The following is a 22,500-nucleotide window of genomic DNA, read 5'->3' as shown; positions in this document are numbered from 1 at the left end:
TAGGCAGACAGTCCTGCTGGAACACACACACACCATACACACCATACACACACACCATACACACACACACACCATACACACACACACCATGCACCCACACACACACACACACACACACCATGCACCCACACACACACACACACCATGCACCCACACACACACACACACCATGCACCCACACACACCATACACACACACACCATGCACCCACACACACCATACACACACACACCATGCACCCACACACACCACACACACACCATGCACCCACACACACCACACACACACACCATACACACACACACACACACACCATACACACACACACACCCACGCACACACCATACACACACACACACACACACACACACCATGCACCCACACACACACCATACACACACACACCATACACACACACACACACACACACACACACACCCACACCATACACACACACACACACATACCATACACACACCATACACACACCATACACACACACACACACCATACACACACACACCATACACACACACACCACACACACACACACACACCATACACACACACACACACCATACACACACACACCATACACACACACACCCACGCACACACCATACACACACACACACACACCATACACACACACACACACACCATGCACCCACACACACCACCCACACACACCATACACACACACACCACACACACACACACACACACACACACACCATGCACCCTCACACACACCATACACACACACACCATACACACACACACCATACACCCACACACACCATACACCCACACACACACACACACACCGTACACACACACACCATACACACACACCATACACACACACCATACACACACACACCATACACACACACACACCATGCACACACACACCATACACACACACACCAAACACACACACACCATACACACACACACCATGCACCCACACACACCATACACACACACACCATACACACACACACACCATGCACACACACACACCATGCACCCACACACACCATACACACACACACCATATACACACACACACCCACGCACACACCATACACACACACACCATAAACACACAAACCATTATACACACAATCCATAAACACACACATTAAAACACATACACAAAGCTGATTCAATCCTGACACAGTGCTACCATCAGTTATGATGCAATTTAAGATGTGTAATTAGGAAGCAGAAGTGTTCATGACATGTTGAAACAAACAACATACGTACGGTACGGTTTAAACAGATATTTTCTTTTGGCAAAAGTTGAGTTCTGTATCAGCACCAAAAGGTAAACGAGCAAATCACAGCGCCAATGGAGACATTACATCAACAAAACGTGAATCACTCGGACCAGAGAGACACAGGAGGAGGGATGCAGAGAAACAGCTTTATAGCAGCTGTAGTTCATGAACCCTGTTTATAACATTTCTGCTGAACTGACAAGAGGCTTGGGATCGGTGGTATGCAAAACCAACTGGACTTCAAAGAGTAGACTAGCAGTGGGGTTTTGTGTAAAATGTTTCGCTAGAGCAGGGGTCCCCAAACTATGGCCCGCCCACGCATTTGGACCGGCCCTCTGAACAATGTCAGAGATGTTTTTAGTTTAGTTTTTTATTAAAAAAATAAAGAAAAGTTCACACTGATTATTTTTGCATACGTAAGTAAATGTTTTGATTTCAATAGCAATGAATATGAAAAAAGGTAATTACGATAGTAATAATGCTCTTTTAATAGGCTATATACCAATTGATATGTACGGATGTATGGTGCATAACAAAATAATAAACTAATCTAGTATAATAAATACATTTAAAATCATAATAAAATCTCAACAATAATACTGGTAGTTACTCCGGCCCATGGTATTTTCTGTTACAGACCGATCAGGCCCCACATTAAAGAAAGGAAAATGATCTGGCCCTTGCAGAAAAAAGTTTGGGGACCCCTGCGCTACAGAGTAGCTGTGTACCATTGCTAGCTGTGTATCCTGACTAACTGTGTACCATGGCTAGCTGTGTAGCATGGCTAGCTGTGTATCCTGACTAGCTGTGTAGCATGGCTAACTGTGTAGCATAGCTAACTGTGTAGCATGGCTAGCTGTGGAGCATGGCTAACTGTGGAGCATGGCTAACTGTGTAGCATGGCTAGCTGTGGAGCATGGCTAACTGTGTAGCATGGCTAGCTGTGGAGCATGGCCAACTGTGGAGCATGGCTAACTGTGTAGCATTGCTAACTGTGTAGCATGGCTAGCTGTGGAGCATGGCTAACTGTGGAGCATGGCTAACTGTGTAGCATGGCTAGCTGTGGAGCATGGCTAACTGTGGAGCATGGCTAGCTGTGGAGCATGGCTAACTGTGGAACATGGCTAACTGTGTAGCATGGCTAGCTGTGGAGCATGGCTAACTGTGTAGCATGGCTAGCTGTGGAGCATGTATAACAGTGTAGCATGGCTAGCTGTGTAGCATGGCTAGCTGTGGAACATGGCTAACTGTGTAGCATGGCTAGCTGTGGAGCATGGCTAAATGTGTAGCATGGCTAGCTGTGGAGCATGGATAACAGTGTAGCATGGCTAACTGTGTAGCATGGCTAGCTGTGGAGCATGGCTAACTGTGTAGCATGGCTAGCTGTGGAGCATGGATAACAGTGTAGCATGGCTAACTGTGTAGCATGGCTAGCTGTGGAGCCAGTCCAGTTGTCCCTGACAAAAGCACTCACCACGAGGCCTGGCTCCGCTGGGTCTGACTGGTACTCTGCTGACAGGGCAGAGTCACGGCTGGGGTCAGGGTTGGGACTAGGTTCAGGGTCAGGGTTGGGACTAGGGTCAGGGTTGGGACTAGGGTCAGGGTTGGGACTGGAGATAGGGTCAGGGCTGGGATCAGGGTTGGGACTAGGGTCAGGGTCAGGATTGGGACTGGGGTCAGGGTCAGAAATAGGGTCGGGGTTGGGATTGGAGATGGGGTGAGAGTTGGGGGCAGGGTGTGGTGTGTGGGCACGGAAAGGTGAGGTCTGGTTGGTACCAACGACTTCAGTGGGCATGGTGACACTCAACACTGTTGTGCCAGTCTCCATCTCTCCATCCAACTTCTCAATTTCTCCCTCCTCCTCCTCCTCCTCCCCTCCTCCCAGCCTCTCCTCCGGCCCCTTCGAGGGGGCGGGGTGGGGGGTCTTTGGGTCCAGGGAAGTGAAGGGGAACCCCAGCAGGGCCACCCCACCGGAGGAGGTGGCGGTGAGGTCAGACTCTGACACGCTGCTAGGGCTGCTGGGAAATGTAGTTTCCGGGGCCTCCAGAAGCCAGTCCTGAGGATCGGTCTGGGTGTGGGTCCTGGGGCCCTCTCCTGTCTCTGTCCCCCCCTCCCCTGGCTCTGTTGTTGCCCTGGAGATGCTCTCCCCGCCCCCCCCAGCCGAGGCCTCTCCCCCCTGCTGGGTGGTGGGGGTGGCGCCCAGGGGAGCGCTGGAGGGGGGAGTGATCAGGGGGGACCAGGGAGAGGCGTTGGCCTGGCCAGTGGTAGTGGGCTGGGGTGCTGGGGTGGTTGTGACAGGAGAGGTGGGTTGGGCAGATGCCCCCTGGAGTAGGGGTGGGCGAGAGGGGGAGGTTGGGACAGTTGATTGGGAGGAGTCTTGTGTTTTGGTCGTTGTGGGGGAGCTGGCAGCGGTGGTGGTGGGGGTGGGGATGGAGGGTAGTGGTGGTTTGTACTTGAGAGGAACACACATGACAAGAGAGGGGAGAGCATGGATAGAAAAGGGACAAGGGTAAAACAAAAGGAATAAACATGAATTCACACAAACAAATGCTGAAAAACACTGTCAACAAAACAATGGAATTACTATGACTCAGCACACTGAACAGTGAGAACAAACACAAACAAACATACATTTTTTATTAAACATTTAGCACACAGAATGTCCATGAAACGGAGATGGTGTCTATCCAGAAAACCTGGTGACTTTATATTTGATTAGAATGTTTTTTTCTATATGATAACATTTTGGTAAATATAATCCAAACACCTCACATGCCCATTTCCCTAGGACCAGGGGTGAGTTCCCTAGGACCAGTAGGACCAGGGGTGAGTTCCCTAGGACCAGTAGGACCAGGGGTGAGTTCCCTAGGACCAGGGGTGAGTTCCCTAGGACCAGTAGGACCAGGGGTGAGTTCCCTAGGACCAGTAGGACCAGGGGTGAGTTCCCTAGGACCAGGGGTGAGTTCCCTAGGACCAGTAGGACCAGGGGTGAGTTCCCTATGACCAGTAGGACCAGGGGTGAGTTCCCTAGGACCAGGGGTGAGTTCCCTAGGACCAGGGGTGAGTTCACGCTCTATGGTAGGTGCATACACTAACAACACTAACCTCTTTAGCATGTTGCTAGGACACCTACACCTCTTTAGCATGTTGCTAGGATACCTACCTGCTGGTTGTGTGTGGCTCAGTATTTTTACTCTGTGCAATAAAATGGAATCTAATCTAAACAATTCAAATAAAAAAATAAGTTTGGACAGTGCTAGTTAGCGTGATGCTAGGCCTACCTGCTGGTTGTGGATGGTGACGCCCAGGTCGCAGGTGTGTTTGTGGGTGCACAGGTGCTGGTGGATGCACCAGTTACAGCCCCAGCGGCTGCTCACGCACCCCCGGCACCTGCAGCAGGAGCCAGGGGGGAGGAGGCAGTTAGCCAGGGGTGTGTGTGAGACAGTGTGTGTGTGTGTGACAGTGTGTGTGTGTGTGTGTGACAGTGTGTGTGTGTGTGTGTGTGTGACAGTGTGTGTGTGTGTGTGTGTGTGACAGTGTGTGTGTGTGTGTGTGTGTGTGACAGTGTGTGTGTGTGTGACAGTGTGTGTGTGTGTGTGTGTGACAGTGTGTGTGTGTGTGTGTGTGACTGTGTGTGTATCTCACGGTCTGCGTCCAGACAGCTCCTGCACCAGCTCACAGTCGTAGAAGGTGAACTCAGCGGACACCAGCGTCACGTTCAGGAAGCGCACAGACAGTGGCACCGTCACTGAGTCTATAACCACACACGGACAATCTTATTTTCTTATTCGCATCAGTTCAATATGTAGGCTACATTTATAGAAAATCAACTTAAATAGCCTACAACATTTAGCCTAATTAAACAATGATGAACAATGATTTGATATAGGCTACACACCATAGCCATGTTAAACGTATGGCTATATGGTAGTTTGTGATTTCAAATGTTTAGGCATCAGGCATAGGCTTATATCTCAATCTAAATTATCTGAGTATAATTATCATAGCTATATAATTGTTAACAGTAGCCTACAATTGCAAAACAAAGCTAAATCCATAGGCTACACCTATCCTCCATTTTCCCGACACAAAAACCATGTAAAAAAGTTAGGATACTGGGTAATGTATTGATTAATAGTAGGTTCAAACAAAACACAAACACTGCTACTTCCTGTTCCGACAACACAAACACTGCCACTTCCTTTTCTGACACAACACAAACACTGCCACTTCCTGTACAAACAAAACACAAACACTGCCACTTCCTGTACAAACAAAACACAAACACTGCCACTTCCTGTACAAACAAACACAAGCACTGCCACTTCCTGTACAAACATAACACAAACACTGCCACTTCCTGTTCCAACACAAACACAAACACTGCCACTTCCTGTACAAACAAAACACAAACACTGCCACTTCCTGTACAAACAAAACACAAACACTGCCACTTCCTGTTCAAACAAAAAACAAACACTGCCACTTCTTGTTCCAACACAACACAAACACTGCCACTTCCTGTTCCAACACAAAAACAAACACTGCACACACAGCTGTTCCAACACAACACAAATACCAGTGTTCTGTGGCAAAAGACCGTAACTTCAATTTTGTCGAAAATTAGTTTTTGTCATTTTTGGAACATTTAAGAACATTTTTCAGAAAATAGGGGGTTGTCTTCACCGTAACTTCCAAAATCCCTAGAAAAGCCAAGGCAGAATGCCTTAACATCAGTTGCTGTTCTTTGCCTTTGTTTTGCGGCACTCAAGAAAGTTCAAACTGAGTTACGGTTTCACTTACTTACCCTAACTACTAGGTAACCTAGCAACAACAAAAAATCTCATAGCGACTACCAACGAATCTTTCAGCTACTTTGACAATCTCCGTTGTCGTTGTTGAGCAGCAGTTAAACAATGAATTTGATGGCCTGCCTTTTCTTGTAACAAGAAGTTAAATCCACAGCATGATTTTTGAGCATTAGCCTAGCCTACTCGCTGGTGTTCAACACAAAACATCCCAAACATGAGTCGTTCGTGAGTATCCTACCCTGGCAATTCAATCAAAAACACGAGTCTTGTGACAGTCACCCACCTGTATGTTACACAGGCTTATAATATACAGAGTTTATATCGTGATCAGCAACCAAGTGAGCAAAGAAACGGAAGTTGCTGTTTTTTGCCTTGGCATCAACGTTCAGTACCGTAACTTCAAAATAGGGGTCAAAAGTGAAGTTTAAGATCAATATTTTTTATGTAGATAAATGTATTTACTAAAACATCAAACTGCCAGATTTCCAGTGTCCTACCTATAATACATTTGGCAGGACAACTAAAAAACTTTGAAGTCATTTTTCTCAGTTCTACACTCTGGTGAGTTAAGGTATTTTGCCTTTGAAGGGCAGTGTTGTAGTCAAGACCACCTAAACCGAGACCAAGTCATGACCAGGCCCAAACGTAATACGCGGGTGCAGAATTCCAACGAAAACCCGCGGATTTTCAAATAGAACGCATTCTTTAGACAGCCACTGTTTCGCCTATCTTCCTCATTCACTTTTGTGGTGCAAGGAGGGGTGATGGGTAATTTCAAATTAGAAATGAATTAGGTTATTGGTTGCATTTGAAGCGTGACGTTTTACATCCAATAACAGTAATGATATTAACAAATAAATTAAACAATGCACAGGCAATTTAGTGATATTCCCACAGTTGTGGTCTGGACCGGTCTTAAAATAAAATCCTGAGTCCTCTTTGTCCGAGACAAGAGCGAGTAAAAATGCGGTAGATTCCGAAACGACACAGAGACCTTCAAAATGTTGTCTCGAGACCGACCGAGTACGACAACACTGAAACACACCTCACAGTCTGTAAACACACCTCCCAGTCTGTAAACACACCTCCCTGTCTGTAAGCACACCTCCCAGTCTGTAAACACACCTCCCAGTCTGTAAACACACCTCCCAGTCTGTAAGCACACCTCCCAGTCTGTAAACACACCTCCCAGTCTGTAAGCACACCTCCCAGTCTGTAGGCACACCTCCCAGTCTGTAGGCACACCTCCCAGTCTGTAAGCACACCTCCCAGTCTGTAAACACACCTCTCAGTCTGTAAGCACACCTCCCAGTCTGTAAGCACACCTCCCAGTCTGTAAACACACCTCCCAGTCTGTAAGCACACCTCCCAGTCTGTAAACACACCTCCCAGTCTGTAAGCACACCTCCCAGTCTGTAAACACACCTCTCAGTCTGTAAACACACCTCCCAGTCTGTAAGCACACCTCCCAGTCTGTAAACACACCTCCCAGTCTGTAAACACACCTCTCAGTCTGTAAACACACCTCCCAGTCTGTAAGCACACCTCCCAGTCTGTAAGCACACCTCCCAGTCTGTAAGCACACCTCCCAGTCTGTAAACACACCTCCCAGTCTGTAAGCACACCTCCCAGTCTGTAGACACACCTCCCAGTCTGTAAGCACACCTCCCAGTCTGTAAACACACCTCCCAGTCTGTAAACACACCTCCCAGTCTGTAAGCACACCTCCCAGTCTGTAAACACACCTCCCAGTCTGTAAACACACCTCCCAGTCTGTAAGCACACCTCCCAGTCTGTAGACACACCTTCCAGTCTGTAGACACACCTCCCAGTCTGTAGACACACCTCCCAGTCTGTAAACACACCTCCCAGTCTGTAAGCACACCTCCCAGTCTGTAAGCACACCTCCCAGTCTGTAAACACAAACTAAGTGGAGAGAACAGCTGACTACCCGCTAGCCTGGCTACCAGCCCTGAGCAGAAGCAGGTTATCAGACATTGATGCGGAGAGGCTGTCAGCCATCACTTACCCTGACCTTGACCAATAGGAGGCAGGGTGTTGGCGTCGGGGGTGGAGCAGGTGACGCCAGTGTCGGTGATGGAGGCGGGGCTCCGGGTGTCCTGGTAGAAGCAGGAGTAGGACTCCCCCTCTGATAGGCTGGGTAGGGCTGGGACCGACACCACCACCTGGGGGCGGGGCATAGGGGGAGAGAGAGAGAGAGAGAGAGAGAGAGAGGGGGAGAGAGAGAGAGGGGGAGAGAGAGAGGGAGAGAGAGAGAGAGAGAGAGAGAGAGAGAGAGAGAGAGAGAGAGAGAGAGAGAGAGAGAGAGAGAGAGAGAGAGAGAGAGAGAGAGAGAGAGAGAGAGAGAGAGAGAGAGAGAGAGAGAGAGAAAGGAAGGAAGGAGGGAGGGGAGCAAAGGGAGAGGGGAAGAGGTACAACAAGAAAGATTTACATAAACAATCCAAGTAAAGAATTCAAGAGACAGAACAAAACAGAGTGATAGAGAGTGTGAGTGTGTGTGTCCTACCTCAGCTCTCTCTCCTCTGCTGATGTTGTTGATGCTGAGGAACTGGGCTCTCAGACAGCTCTGCTGGCGGTCAAAACTCCACAACCACTGCCCCCCCCGGGCCCCCCCCAGGCACTCCAACCTCTGGACACACCTGGTGGGGAGGGAGAAACCATACAGGGATTTAAATTAGCAGCTCTGTTGAATGCCCCCACCCTCCCCTCCCCTCCCTCTCTGCCCCCCCTCCCCCTCTGACCCCCCCTCCCCTCCCCCTCTGCCCCTCCCTCTCTGCCCCTCCCTCTCTGCCCCCCCTACCATACATGCACCTGTCCTCCAGACCTCCATGTCTGTTTCTCTCACCTGCCCTCCAGGACGCACCATCCACAGTATGGGTCCCGGGCCTGCAGACAGCCTGCACAGTCCAGGTGTTCTCCACACTCCGCCACGGGTCGCCGCTCCACCTGGGGGGGTGGGACTGACACTGTGACGGCCTTCAAATGTTCAATATTTAATCTGCTGCTTTTTATAACAACTCAACTGGTGTTCCCCTCCCCCCCTACCCCCTGCTTTCCTCCATCCTCCTCCACCCCCCTCACCCCTGATCTTAACCCCCCCTGCCCCATCCTCCTCCACCCCCCTCACCCCTGATCTTAACCCCCCCTGCCCATCCTCCTCCACCCCCCTCACCCCTGATCTTAACCCCCCCTGCCCCATCCTCCTCCACCCCCCTCACCCCTGATCTTAACCCCCCCTGCCCCATCCTCCTCCACCCCCCTCACCCCTGATCTTAACCCCCCCTGCCCCATCCTCCTCCACCCCCCTCACCCCTGATCTTAACCCCCCCTGCCCCATCCTCCTCCACCCCCCTCACCCCTGATCTTAACCCCCCCCCCTCGCCCCATCCTCCTCCACCCCCCTCACCCCCTGCCTCCAGTCCCCCTGAGGCTGGACCCTTGACCTCTGACCAGCCTGTCTCTTTATCCAGTGTGGGTCTGTCTAACTTCACCATGCTGCTTTCAGGAAGAGCCCCAGTGAGACTAATCACACACAATGAGGTGAATTGTTGAACAGCATACAGCTGGTACACACACAGAAACACGCTCACATACACACACAGATACACACAGTGGGTGCGTGTGTGTATGCATGTGTGTGAGACTCACAGTGTGTGTGGTCATGATGTAGATGTGTGTGTGTGAGACTCACAGTGTGTGTGGTCATGATGTAGATGTGTGTTCCAGAAGAGTCCAGCAGCAGGTCAGGGTGGACAGCAGAGTCTGGCTGGACAGAGGTGACGGAGTACCTCTCTACCTGTCCCCCTGGACCCAGGAACACCTGCACACACACGCACGCACAAGCACACACACACGCACAAGCACACACACACGGACAAGCACACACACAAACACACACCCACATGCAGACACACATGCACACGCAGACACACACACAGTTACAGAAACAAATTTACAGTGCAATTTCTCCCTCCCCCTCTTCCCATCTCTCTCTATTGGTGTTAAGTTACAGATGCCAGGAGTGATCTGAACTCTAACAAAAATCCTGGACATCTAACAGAAAGAGGTTAGCACTAAACACTAAGGAGAAAAAGGGAGATACGAGAGGAGAGAGAGAGAGGAGAGAGAGAGGAGAGAATAGAGGAGAGGAGAGAGAAGGAGAGAGGAGAGAGAGGAGAGAGAGGGGAATCCTGTTCATCTGAGTGTAGAAGCTTTAATGAAATCTCCACCTCCACAGAATCAGGATATGGAGGCAGAGATTAGATTTCACACACACTCTCTCTCTCTCCTGAGTGTAGGACATGGCTGTGAGTATGGGGTAGAGCTGGTCTGATCTATCTTAACCCTGTTAAAACCTGTAAACCTGTTACCATGGTGAGAGGTGAAAGGTGATGACACACAGAAGACAGTGGAGGAACTGAGGAGCCATGCTGGATCAGAACATCCAGAGAGAGAGAGAGAGAGTGGGGGAAGGAATGAGTGTGTGAGGAGCCAGGCTGGATCAGAACATCCAGAGAGAGAGAGAGAGTGTGGGGGAAGGAATGAGTGTGTGAGGTTGTGTATATAAATGTGTGTCTGTGTGTGTGGGCATACGTATGGTTGTGTGTGTGTATGAACTGCCATGGGTGTGTGGTAGTGTGTATGTGTGTGTGATTGTATGTATAAGTGTGTGTGTTCATTCATGTATGTGGAAGCTGTGGAATGTGGCCTGTTGAGATGAGATAATCCTGTCTGATTAGGAGGAGGGAGGGAGGGATGGGAGAGAGGGAGGGGAGAGAGGGAGGGAGGGGAGAGAGGGAGGGAGGGGAGAGAGGGAGGGAGGGAGGGAGGGAGGGAGGGAGGGAGGGAGGGAGGGAGGGAGGGAGGGGAGAGGAAGGGGAAAGAGATTGGGCTAGGGAGAGCGTAGAGAGGGGAGGGAGGGGAGAGAGTAGAGAGGGAGGGGAGAGAGAAGAGAGGTGAATGCATTATTCTAGAGTATTCTAGAGTATAACTAGACAAGATTGAGTTTCTGGGGGAGATGTGAGGAAGAGTGCTTGTGGCCGCTGCACTGGGGCAGGTTATTTAACTATCTCACCTCCAAACCTGTTGTTTAAACTCATATCAAATGGGCAAATATTTGGAGAAAGACAAGAGTTTTCATGGGTGTACTTACATTTTACAACTGATATCTCTGTATTTTTCAAATTAGTATGCTTATTATTATTTATGAAGATTGTATAGATTAAAAAGCATACAACATACATGTTTGGCTTCTTGAACACATACAAATACTAAAAGTGAATTTAGAATGAGACCTAAAGGTGTGACTGACACAGTTGCATCAAAACTAAGAAATTGGGCAATCCTGTCCCCAAAAAATCCTAAACTATAATATAACTTAAACATTCCGTTAATTTTATTGTGTTAGCTCAATCGTGATTCAAACTGTCTGCAAACTGAAAATATGCCCCCAAGTAAGTTTGAAATGTATTGATAGAAAAAAAAAAAAAAAAAAAAAAAAAAAAAAATTGCTGGAAATATGGTTTGACGCATTTCCAATTGAACTGTTGTCTAGCAAGTATAGTATATGGTCTGTCTATCCAATCCAATAGTTCAGATAGTAGATTGCATCGATTGCTCCCGCACAATTTGATGCCCCTCTCGTGGTTTATTGATAATCGATCAGTCCCACCACAATAATTGCTGAGCAACAGCGCTGAGACAAGGACAACAAAGGTAACGAAGTACTTAGCTAACTGGCTAAACGGTGCTTAGCTAACTGGTACCGCGAGCTACCGGACTAAGTACTTAGCTAACTGGCTAAGCAGTGCTTAGCTAACTGGTACCGCGAGCTACCGGATTAACGAAGTGCTTAGCTAACTGGCTAGTACTGCGAGCGACCAGATTAACTAAGTACTTAGCTAACTGGCTAAGCGGTGTTTAGCTAACTGGTACTGCGAGCTACCGGAATTTGTTGACCTGGGTTATGCAATATGCAGAATGTTTTTTTAGCAAACATTTTTCAATCTTTCTAAACTTTTTTTTGGAAACCTTTGCTAAATACAAATTTTCAACCTTTAAAAAAACTTTTTTTTCAAACTTTTTTTTCTTGTTGCCTTCTGCCTTGCTCCATGGTAGCTTTGTAGACTATCTTACGTTTGTGGTGCGTGACAGCAGGAAATTAAAAATACTTAGTTATTTCCCATCTCTGTATATTGTCAATTAAACTTAATCTTCACTTTCTTAACTTTAATGCAGATTTCAGATTGGTTGATAATAGCCGTCAATCACTCCTTGTCACTGCACTCTGTTGTCACGTGACAGGGAGCTAACTAGCGTGCAAAATTTGAAGACCTGAAAAGACAATATGAAAATCTACACCAACGAAAAGCTAGCGGTTCACTAGCACGGGTGGCCTGATACCTGAGGAGGGGGTTTAAGCGCTCGGCTACACATGAAAGTACCTTGTGGAGGTTTCCCTGGTCATCTCCCAGGAAGGCGATGGAATGTCCCTCCCTCACGCTGACCGCCACGGCTGTGAGACGGGCGGGCGAGCTGACCAATACCGCATCGGCTTCCAGCGGGACCCGGCTCGCCATTGGACTGGGGGTGTGGTCTGAGCCACAGGGATACGCCTTCAGGGTGTTCTAGAACAGCGATACGTACTGTAGCTTAGTGTGTGTGCCCGTGCACTTGTATATGTGTGTGTTACCTTTTACATTTTCTTTGTTTAACAGATGCTTTCATCCAAAGCGATGTACAAATCATGATTCTAGAAAGTACAGCTGAAGATCCATGATCAGAAGTGCAGAGTTCTAACAGTGTTTCAGAGGTCAGAGTTCTAACAGTGTTTCAGAGGTCAGAGTTCTAACAGTGTTTCAGAGGTCAGAGTTCTAACAGTGTTTCAGAGGTCAGAGTTCTAACAGTGTTTCAGAGGTCAGAGTTCTAACAGTGTTTCAGTAGTCAAGAAAGGGTCTGTGTTTACCAGGCACAGCGCAAAATAACCACACAGTGTGTGTATCTGTGTGTGTGTGTGTCTGTGTGTGTGTACAGGAATGTGTACTTCTGCCAGAGATAATAATCCCTCTCGACTCTGGCAGTCCCAGAGAGAGGGAAGGCAAGGCTCCTCGCTGACCCCAACCTCCACAACTGGGTCACTCTCTTCTTCCTCTCGTTTATTATGAAGACTTCTGTCTTCACTGCATCCCTTTCTGCTCTCCCTCTCTCTCTACTCCTTCCCTTTCTCTTTTCTCTCTGTCCATCTCTCTCTCATCTCACTGTCTCTTTTTCTCTTCCTATCTGTCACTCTCTCCAACTCCCTCCCCCCTTTCGCTCTCTCAGTGAGAGCTTACAAGCCAGGAGGTCCAACCAGGATAACTAGAGTAAGTGGCAGTTAGTTTGGCTTTTCCTTTATAGAAAAGTAGGACAAAAAACAAGCTAAAACTTACATCAAAATTACATTTAATCCCTGAGGAGAAGTAGAGGAGAGATACCAGGAGACAGTTACAGTGATCATCATCCAGACTGCCCCTGCAGTACCAGTGTCTTCCAGGTGGGGGCCGTGGGCAGGTTGGTGTGACTTGATTTGACTCCCTCTATCTCTCTCTCCCTCTATCTCTCTCTCCCTCTATCTCTCTCTCCCTCTATCTCTCACTCCTTCCATCTCTCTCACTCCTTCCATATCTCTCACTCCTTCCATCTCTCTCACTCCTTCCATCTCTCTCACTCCTTCCATCTCTCTCACTCCTTCCATCTCTCTCACTCCTTCCATCTCTCTCACTCCTTCCATCTCTCTCACTCCTTCCATCTCTCTCTCTCCTTCCATCTCTCTCACTCCTTCCATCTCTCTCACTCCTTCCATCTCTCTCACTCCTTCCATCTCTCTCACTCCTTCCATCTCTCTCACTCCTTCCATCTCTCTCACTCCACAATCCTCCCATCCCCTAGGGGGCGCTTTCCTCACCTGCGGCAGGTTGGCGCAGCTGGATTTGACCTCGTACTCGATGTAGGCCCCCTCTCCTCCGTCCTCCGCCCTCCCGTCCTGCGTGTAGCAGAGGTCCCTGGCGGAGTCCATGCGGCGGTCCAGCTCCTCCAGGGGGAACAGGCAGAGGGCCGAGGCCTCCAGGGGGCCCAGCCTGGAGGAGAAGACCCCCAGGACGGCCTGGCCCTCCCCGCCTGACCCCTCTCCCACCTGGGCCGCCTGGAGGAGGTTGTAGACCCTCCCTGAAGAGGAAGAGGAGGTGGAGGAGGAGCGGCAGACGAGAGGCACCTCTACGTAGGAGTAGTAGGAGGAGTCGTCCGTGCAGACGCGGGCGGCGAAGGTCCGGTACTCGCGCGTCAGGGCCTTGATGTCACGCCGGTAAAACAGGAAGTAGACAAACCCGCTTCTGGAGAACGCCGCCACGAAATGGTGGTCGTACTCCGACAGCCGCCCGGCCACGCCCAGCTTGGCAGTCTCCTCATACGAGAACACGGGCGCGGTCGCCAGGTGGCGCGTGGAGATGGGCGGGTGCCCGCTGGTGTAGCCCCGCCCCACGTACAGCACCGCCCCCTCGGCCCTCTGCACCACCAGCCCCACCGTGGACACGTCTGGGTCGTTAGCAGCCACGTACTGCGTGTCGACGGGGCGGTGGGCGGAGTAGAGCACCTGGCTGATGTTGCCCAGGCTGCGTTTCTGACAGGTTCCCTGCAGGACGCTGCCACAGGTGATCAGCTCACCTGCACCTGCGTCCACCAGGAGCAGCTTGTTGTGGTTGCTGGTGCGGCGCCCCTGCGGACAGTTGTCCGGGGTCACGGGGGGGAGGCAGTCCTTGCTGTCGCTGACGGGGCCCGTGGTCTCCTCCTGCTCCAGACGGAGGGTGCCCCCCGGCCCCCCGACGGCCCCCAGCTGGAAGAGGTGGTCCCGGGCCCCCACGTAGATGCGGGTCACCCTGGGGTCCGAGTGGAGCACCAGGTGTTGGAACTCAGTGTCGTTACGGGAGAAGAGGGGGTAGGAACGGGCGTCCAGGGTGGTGGGGGAGGAGAGGAGGGGGAGGAGGAGGAGGAGGAGGGAGGGGAGGGAGGACGTAGACCTGTGTGGCGCCCCCTGCAGGTGTGGCATGGTCAATGATCTGGAGAGACAGAGGGAGTTTGGGGTAAGAGAGGGAGGGATAGAGACAATAGGCTAATAGCCTAAACCTTAGCCTAAACCTTAGCCCCGGTCGTAGTCCTAGCCCTAGCTATGGATAACCCTCAGGCTATGGCAGGGTAGATATGAAGCTTACCATGGAGGGTTCTGATCTGGAGAAGCCTGGATCACCTGGACACGGACCCCATCTCTCCTCCTGCAGAGAGGGGGAGGGAGGAGGGGAGGAGGAAGGGGGGTGAGACAGGACAGAGAAAGGGTGAGTCTGGAGTGTATGCATGAACATTAAAGGTAGCAGGTGTGTTTGTCTTGCCTCCTCCATGTCTGCTAAGTGTGTGTGTCTTGCTGTGTCTGTGTGTGTCTTGCTGTGTGTGTGTTTGTGTCTTGCTGTGTGCATGTGATGGTGTGTGTGCATGCGTGCGTCATGGTGTGTGTGTGTGTCTTGCTGTGTGTGTGTCTGCTAAGTGTCTTAAACTATTTACTTATTCATGAGGAGAAGATTAGAGGTATGTTTCTTCTTGGCCACACCACTAACCTCTTGTACCAGTGTGTGTGACAGTGTTTGAGTGAGCGCTGTGTGTTGTGTGTGTGTGTGTAGGGTGGGTTTATTTCACAGCCTGTTTCACCCCAACCCAAGCCCCACCCTGGAGCCAAGATGATGTGTGTGTGGGGGTGTGTAAGTGTGTGCCCAGTTCAAGATGAAGAGCATGGTGTGATTGCCCCTAGGCTGTGTGCTTCGTAGCTGTGTGTGGAATGTCTGCTACGCTCCGAGGGGACTAGAAATAACCTGAGGGTTAGAGGCTGGACGGCAGGACTGGGGGCGCACACACACACATATGCACACACACACTTACACATACACATGCATACACTTCAAGGAAACTTGATATCTGCCACTTTGTACATGATTCATGTCTAACTTTCTCTCCAGCTTTCTCTCTCCTTCTCCCTTCCCTCTCTTTCTCTCTCCATTCCCCTGAGTCTCTATGGTCAGTGTCTCCATTCACCAGAGTCTCCATGGACAGCTCTAATCAGCAGCGAGGGTCAGGGACCCCATGAAGAATGTGAGGTCAGGACCAGAGTCTTAGATAGAGAGGGAGAGAGAGGGGGAGACAGAGGGAGAGAGAGGGGGAGACAGAGGGGGAGAGAGAGGGAGACAGAGGGAGAGAGAGGGGGAGAGAGAGGGGGAGAGAGGGGGGGGGAGAGGGGGAGAGAGAGGGGGGGGGAGAGAGGGGAGACAGCCAGAGTGCCAGGGAAAGGGGGATCCCCAGCTAGTACCCGGCCTCAGGGCCCAAGTCTTGGGGTCCTGGCAGGGCCAGGCTGGGGCTGGAGGGTTGCCCTGGCGCCCAGCCACATGGGACAGTACCGTCTGTTTGAGTTAGGGATGACCTCGGATCAGCTCTCTCACACACACAGACAATCTGTCTTAATTTCTCTCTCACACTGAAGCACACACACACTGTTGCTGTCTAACCCCCTGCAAACACACATGAGCACACACAGACACCGCACACACACCACACACACATACCAGACATGAGCTAGGAGCCTTTCTAGACAAAGTCCTAGTGTGAGAGAGACATTTTGTGTGTGTATGACTGTGTGTAAGAGAGAGGTTGTGTCCATGTGTGTAAGAGAGACGGTGTGTTTGTGTGTGAGAGAGAATGTGTGTGTTTCTGAGGGCTTTCTAATTTACGATCTAGAACAGGTGACCTCTACTTCTAATCTTTAGTTTCTCCTCAACATGAACGCCAGCAGAACTCCACCACGGCGGTGTGCCAGACCACCGAATACAAGTTTACTTTCCAAACAACCTAAATACCTCAAAAAGAGGAGACTCATTTAGATGTGTTTACGATGTGTTTCATTCATTTGTTTGTTTTACGAGATAGTAGGTTATGACAAGGAAACATGTAAGATGTCAAACGCAGGTGGGGGATAACCGCTAACAGAGGCAGATGTAGATTAAGCTAACCGCTAACAGAGGCAGATGAGGCTAACCGCTAACAGAGGCAGATGTAGATGAAGCTAACCTCTAACAGAAGCAGATGAAGCTAACTGCTAACAGAGGCAGATGAAGGTACCCGCTAACAGAGGCAGATGAAGCTAACCGCTAACAGGGGCAGATGAGGCTAACCGCTAACAGAGGCAGATGAAGGTACCCGCTAACAAATAAGATGTGCCATGGGGTACTTCTAGCTTTATAATTTGAAACATTTTAATACGATAGAATGAAAATATATAAATAAAAATGCCTAATTCAACAAAGTATAGCTTGTGTGTCATTGTGTGTGTGTGTTGTTGCTGTGTGTGTGGTCACCATAGAGAGATCAGAGTGAAAGAGCTAATATTATGAAAGGAGGATGTACTCATGGTTGGCCCTCCTTCACTTCCGACCACACACACACACACACACACCCACACACACACACACGTCTCTTTCTCTTCCTTTCTCTGCCTTCTCTCTCTCCCTCTCCCTCTCTCCTCCCTCTCTAAATGCCCTTCCTGTAGTGAGGGGTGTCTGTGTCTGGGGGAATAGAGTCTCTTTCACCCCCTGACTTCAAAACAGAGGGAGGTAGTGAAGGGAGGAGAGGATTGGACTTCCGTTGTGTTGTCTCTAGCAACAACTGAACATGATGGGATGGACATGATGGGATGGACAGAGATTTGACCAGACAGACGGCTGCCACCGTGGTTACGAGACAGATGGAGGGATACGTGTGTGTGTGTGTCTTCAGCAAGCTGATTCTTCAAGTTGAAGTTAGAACTCTGGTCTCTTTGGGATGTCGTCAAGACAACCAGAAATGACAAAGAGCTTCTCAGGCCCATTGAGGCGGCTGAAAGACAGGCTGCTGCAAGAGTGTGTGTGTGTGTGTGTGTGTGTGAGAGAGAGAGAAAGATAGAGTGTGTGTGTGTGTGAGAGAGAGAGAAAGATAGAGTGTGTGTGTGTGTACAGAGAGAGAGTGTGCGTGTGTAGATAGAGTGTGAGTGAGACAGAGAGTGTGTGTGTGTTTGTATGTGGATGTTAGAGTGTGTGTGGTGGGTGGTAATCTATGCAGCTGGTCGAACAGACATGAATAAGCATATCCCACCTCCACACTGACTAGGCACAGAGCCTCATTCACTCTGCTGGTCTAGAGAGACTACCCCACTCTGCTGGTCTAGAGAGACTACCCCACTCTGCTGGTCTAGAGAGACTACCCCACCATGCTGGTCTAGAGAGACTACCCCCCTCTGCTGGTCTAGAGAGACTACCCCACCATGCTGGTCTAGAGAGACTACCCCACCCTGCTGGTCTAGAGAGACTACCCCCCTCTGCTGGTCTAGAGAGACTACCCCACCATGCTGGTCTAGAGAGACTACCCCCCTCTGCTGGTCTAGAGAGACTACCCCACTCTGCTGGTCTAGAGAGACTACCCCACCATGCTGGTCTAGAGAGACTACCCCACCATGCTGGTCTAGAGAGACTACCCCACCATGCTGGTCTAGAGAGACTACCCCACCATGCTGGTCTAGAGAGACTACCCCCCTCTGCTGGTCTAGAGAGACTACCCCACCATGCTGGTCTAGAGAGACTACCCCACCCTGCTGGTCTAGAGAGACTACCCCACTCTGCTGGTCTAGAGAGACTACCCCACCATGCTGGTCTAGAGAGACTACCCCACCATGCTGGTCTAGAGAGACTACCCCACCATGCAGGTCTAGAGAGACTACTCCACCCTGCTGGTCTAGAGAGACTACCCCACTCTGCTGGTCTAGAGAGACTACCCCCCTCTGCTGGTCTAGAGAGACTACCCCACCATGCTGGTCTAGAGAGACTACCCCACCATGCTGGTCTAGAGAGACTACCCCCCTCTGCTGGTCTAGAGAGACTACCCCACCATGCTGGTCTAGAGAGACTACCCCCCTCTGCTGGTCTAGAGAGACTACCCCACTCTGCTGGTCTAGAGAGACTACCCCACCATGCTGGTCTAGAGAGACTACCCCACCATGCTGGTCTAGAGAGACTACCCCACTCTGCTGGTCTAGAGAGACTACCCCACCATGCTGGTCTAGAGAGACTACCCCACTCTGCTGGTCTAGAGAGACTACCCCACTCTGCTGGTCTAGAGAGACTACCCCACCATGCTGGTCTAGAGAGACTACCCCCCTCTGCTGGTCTAGAGAGACTACCCCACCATGCTGGTCTAGAGAGACTACCCCACCATGCTGGTCTAGAGAGACTACCCCCCTCTGCTGGTCTAGAGAGACTACCCCACCCTGCTGGTCTAGAGAGACTACCCCCCTCTGCTGGTCTAGAGAGACTACCCCACCATGCTGGTCTAGAGAGACTACCCCCCTCTGCTGGTCTAGAGAGACTACCCCACCATGCTGGTCTAGAGAGACTACCCCCCTCTGCTGGTCTAGAGAGACTACCCCACCATGCTGGTCTAGAGAGACTACCCCCCTCTGCTGGTCTAGAGAGACTACCCCCCTCTGCTGGTCTAGAGAGACTACCCCACCATGCTGGTCTAGAGAGACTACCCCCCTCTGCTGGTCTAGAGAGACTACCCCACTCTGCTGGTGTAGAGAGACTACCCCACTCTGCTGGTCTAGAGAGACTACCCCACTCTGCTGGTCTAGAGAGACTACCCCACCATGCTGGTCTAGAGAGACTACCCCCCTCTGCTGGTCTAGAGAGACTACCCCACCATGCTGGTCTAGAGAGACTACCCCACCATGCTGGTCTAGAGAGACTACCCCCCTCTGCTGGTCTAGAGAGACTACCCCACTCTGCTGGTCTAGAGAGACTACCCCACCATGCTGGTCTAGAGAGACTACCCCACCATGCTGGTCTAGAGAGACTACCCCACCCTGCTGGTCTAGAGAGACTACCCCCCTCTGCTGGTCTAGAGAGACTACCCCACCATGCTGGTCTAGAGAGACTACCCCACTCTGCTGGTCTAGAGAGACTACCCCCCTCTGCTGGTCTAGAGAGACTACCCCACCATGCTGGTCTAGAGAGACTACCCCCCTCTGCTGGTCTAGAGAGACTACCCCACCCTGCTGGTCTAGAGAGACTACCCCCCTCTGCTGGTCTAGAGAGACTACCCCACCATGCTGGTCTAGAGAGACTACCCCCCTCTGCTGGTCTAGAGAGACTACCCCACCATGCTGGTCTAGAGAGACTACCCCACCATGCTGGTCTAGAGAGACTACCCCCCTCTGCTGGTCTAGAGAGACTACCCCCCTCTGCTGGTCTAGAGAGACTACCCCACCATGCTGGTCTAGAGAGACTACCCCACCATGCTGGTCTAGAGAGACTACCCCACTCTGCTGGTCTAGAGAGACTACCCCACTCTGCTGGTCTAGAGAGACTACCCCACCATGCTGGTCTAGAGAGACTACCCCACCATGCTGGTCTAGAGAGACTACCCCCCTCTGCTGGTCTAGAGAGACTACCCCACCATGCTGGTCTAGAGAGACTACCCCACTCTGCTGGTCTAGAGAGACTACCCCACTCTGTTGGTCTAGAGAGACTACCCCACCATGCTGGTCTAGAGAGACTACCCCCCTCTGCTGGTCTAGAGAGACTACCCCCCTCTGCTGGTCTAGAGAGACTACCTCCCTCTGCTGGTCTAGAGAGACTACCCCACCATGCTGGTCTAGAGAGACTACCCCCCTCTGCTGGTCTAGAGAGACTACCCCACCATGCTGGTCTAGAGAGACTACCCCACCATGCTGGTCTAGAGAGACTACCCCACTCTGCTGGTCTAGAGAGACTACCCCACCATGCTGGTCTAGAGAGACTACCCCCCTCTGCTGGTCTAGAGAGACTACCCCCCTCTGCTGGTCTAGAGAGACTACCCCCCTCTTCTGGTCTAGAGAGACTACCCCACTATGCTGGTCTAGAGAGACTACCCCACTCTGCTGGTCTAGAGAGACTACCCCACCATGCTGGTCTAGAGAGACTACCCCCCTCTGCTGGTCTAGAGAGACTACCCCACCATGCTGGTCTAGAGAGACTACCCCCCTCTGCTGGTCTAGAGAGACTACCCCACCCTGCTGGTCTAGAGAGACTACCCCCCTCTGCTGGTCTAGAGAGACTACCCCACCATGCTGGTCTAGAGAGACTACCCCACTCTGCTGGTCTAGAGAGACTACCCCACCATGCTGGTCTAGAGAGACTACCCCACCCTGCTGGTCTAGAGAGACTACCCCACTCTGCTGGTCTAGAGAGACTACCCCCCTCTGCTGGTCTAGAGAGACTACCCCACCATGCTGGTCTAGAGAGACTACCCCACCATGCTGGTCTAGAGAGACTACCCCCCTCTGCTGGTCTAGAGAGACTACCCCACCATGCTGGTCTAGAGAGACTACCCCACTCTGCTGGTCTAGAGAGACAACCCCCTCTGCTGGTCTAGAGAGACTACCCCCCTCTGCTGGTCTAGAGAGACTACCCCACCATGCTGGTCTAGAGAGACTACCCCACCATGCAGGTCTAGAGAGACTACTCCACCCTGCTGGTCTAGAGAGACTACCCCACTCTGCTGGTCTAGAGAGACTACCCCCCTCTGCTGGTCTAGAGAGACTACCCCACCATGCTGGTCTAGAGAGACTACCCCACTCTGCTGGTCTAGAGAGACTACCCCACCATGCTGGTCTAGAGAGACTACCCCACCATGCTGGTCTAGAGAGACTACCCCACCCTGCTGGTCTAGAGAGACTACCCCACTCTGCTGGTCTAGAGAGACTACCCCACTCTGCTGGTCTAGAGAGACTACCCCACCATGCTGGTCTAGAGAGACTACCCCACCATGCTGGTCTAGAGAGACTACCCCACTCTGCTGGTCTAGAGAGACTACCCCACCATGCTGGTCTAGAGAGACTACCCCACTCTGCTGGTCTAGAGAGACTACCCCACCCTGCTGGTCTAGAGAGACTACCCCACTCTGCTGGTCTAGAGAGACTACCCCACTCTGCTGGTCTAGAGAGACTACCCACCATGCTGTTCTAGAGAGACTACCCCACTCTGCTGGTCTAGAGAGACTACCCCACTCTGCTGGTCTAGAGAGACTACCCCACCATGCTGGTCTAGAGAGACTACCCCCCTCTGCTGGTCTAGAGAGACTACCCCCCTCTGCTGGTCTAGAGAGACTACCCCCCTCTGCTGGTCTAGAGAGACTACCCCACCATGCTGGTCTAGAGAGACTACCCCACTCTGCTGGTCTAGAGAGACTACCCCCCTCTGCTGGTCTAGAGAGACTACCGCCCTCTGCTGGTCTAGAGAGACTACCCC

General features: G+C 51.2%; 1 protein-coding gene across 1 annotated transcript in view; it reads right to left on the bottom strand.

Moving 5' to 3' along the window:
- Window positions 1–22,500, bottom strand: part of LOC134019463 (plexin-B1-like) — a 42,547-nt gene that overhangs the window by 15,859 nt on the left and 4,188 nt on the right. The window contains 10 exon segments of the mRNA XM_062460385.1: window positions 2,761–3,738; window positions 4,568–4,676; window positions 4,932–5,040; window positions 8,127–8,283; window positions 8,625–8,757; window positions 8,964–9,064; window positions 9,810–9,938; window positions 12,562–12,744; window positions 14,061–15,207; window positions 15,361–15,420. Of these exon segments, the coding sequence (XP_062316369.1) occupies window positions 2,761–3,738; window positions 4,568–4,676; window positions 4,932–5,040; window positions 8,127–8,283; window positions 8,625–8,757; window positions 8,964–9,064; window positions 9,810–9,938; window positions 12,562–12,744; window positions 14,061–15,197 (3,036 nt within the window). The 5' untranslated portion in view covers window positions 15,198–15,207; window positions 15,361–15,420.

The sequence above is a fragment of the Osmerus eperlanus genome, chromosome 4 (assembly GCF_963692335.1).
Source record: "Osmerus eperlanus chromosome 4, fOsmEpe2.1, whole genome shotgun sequence".
Lineage (NCBI taxonomy): Eukaryota > Metazoa > Chordata > Actinopteri > Osmeriformes > Osmeridae > Osmerus > Osmerus eperlanus.
Note: the sequence above shows the minus strand (reverse complement) of the source record. Positions and strands in the feature narration are given on the sequence as shown.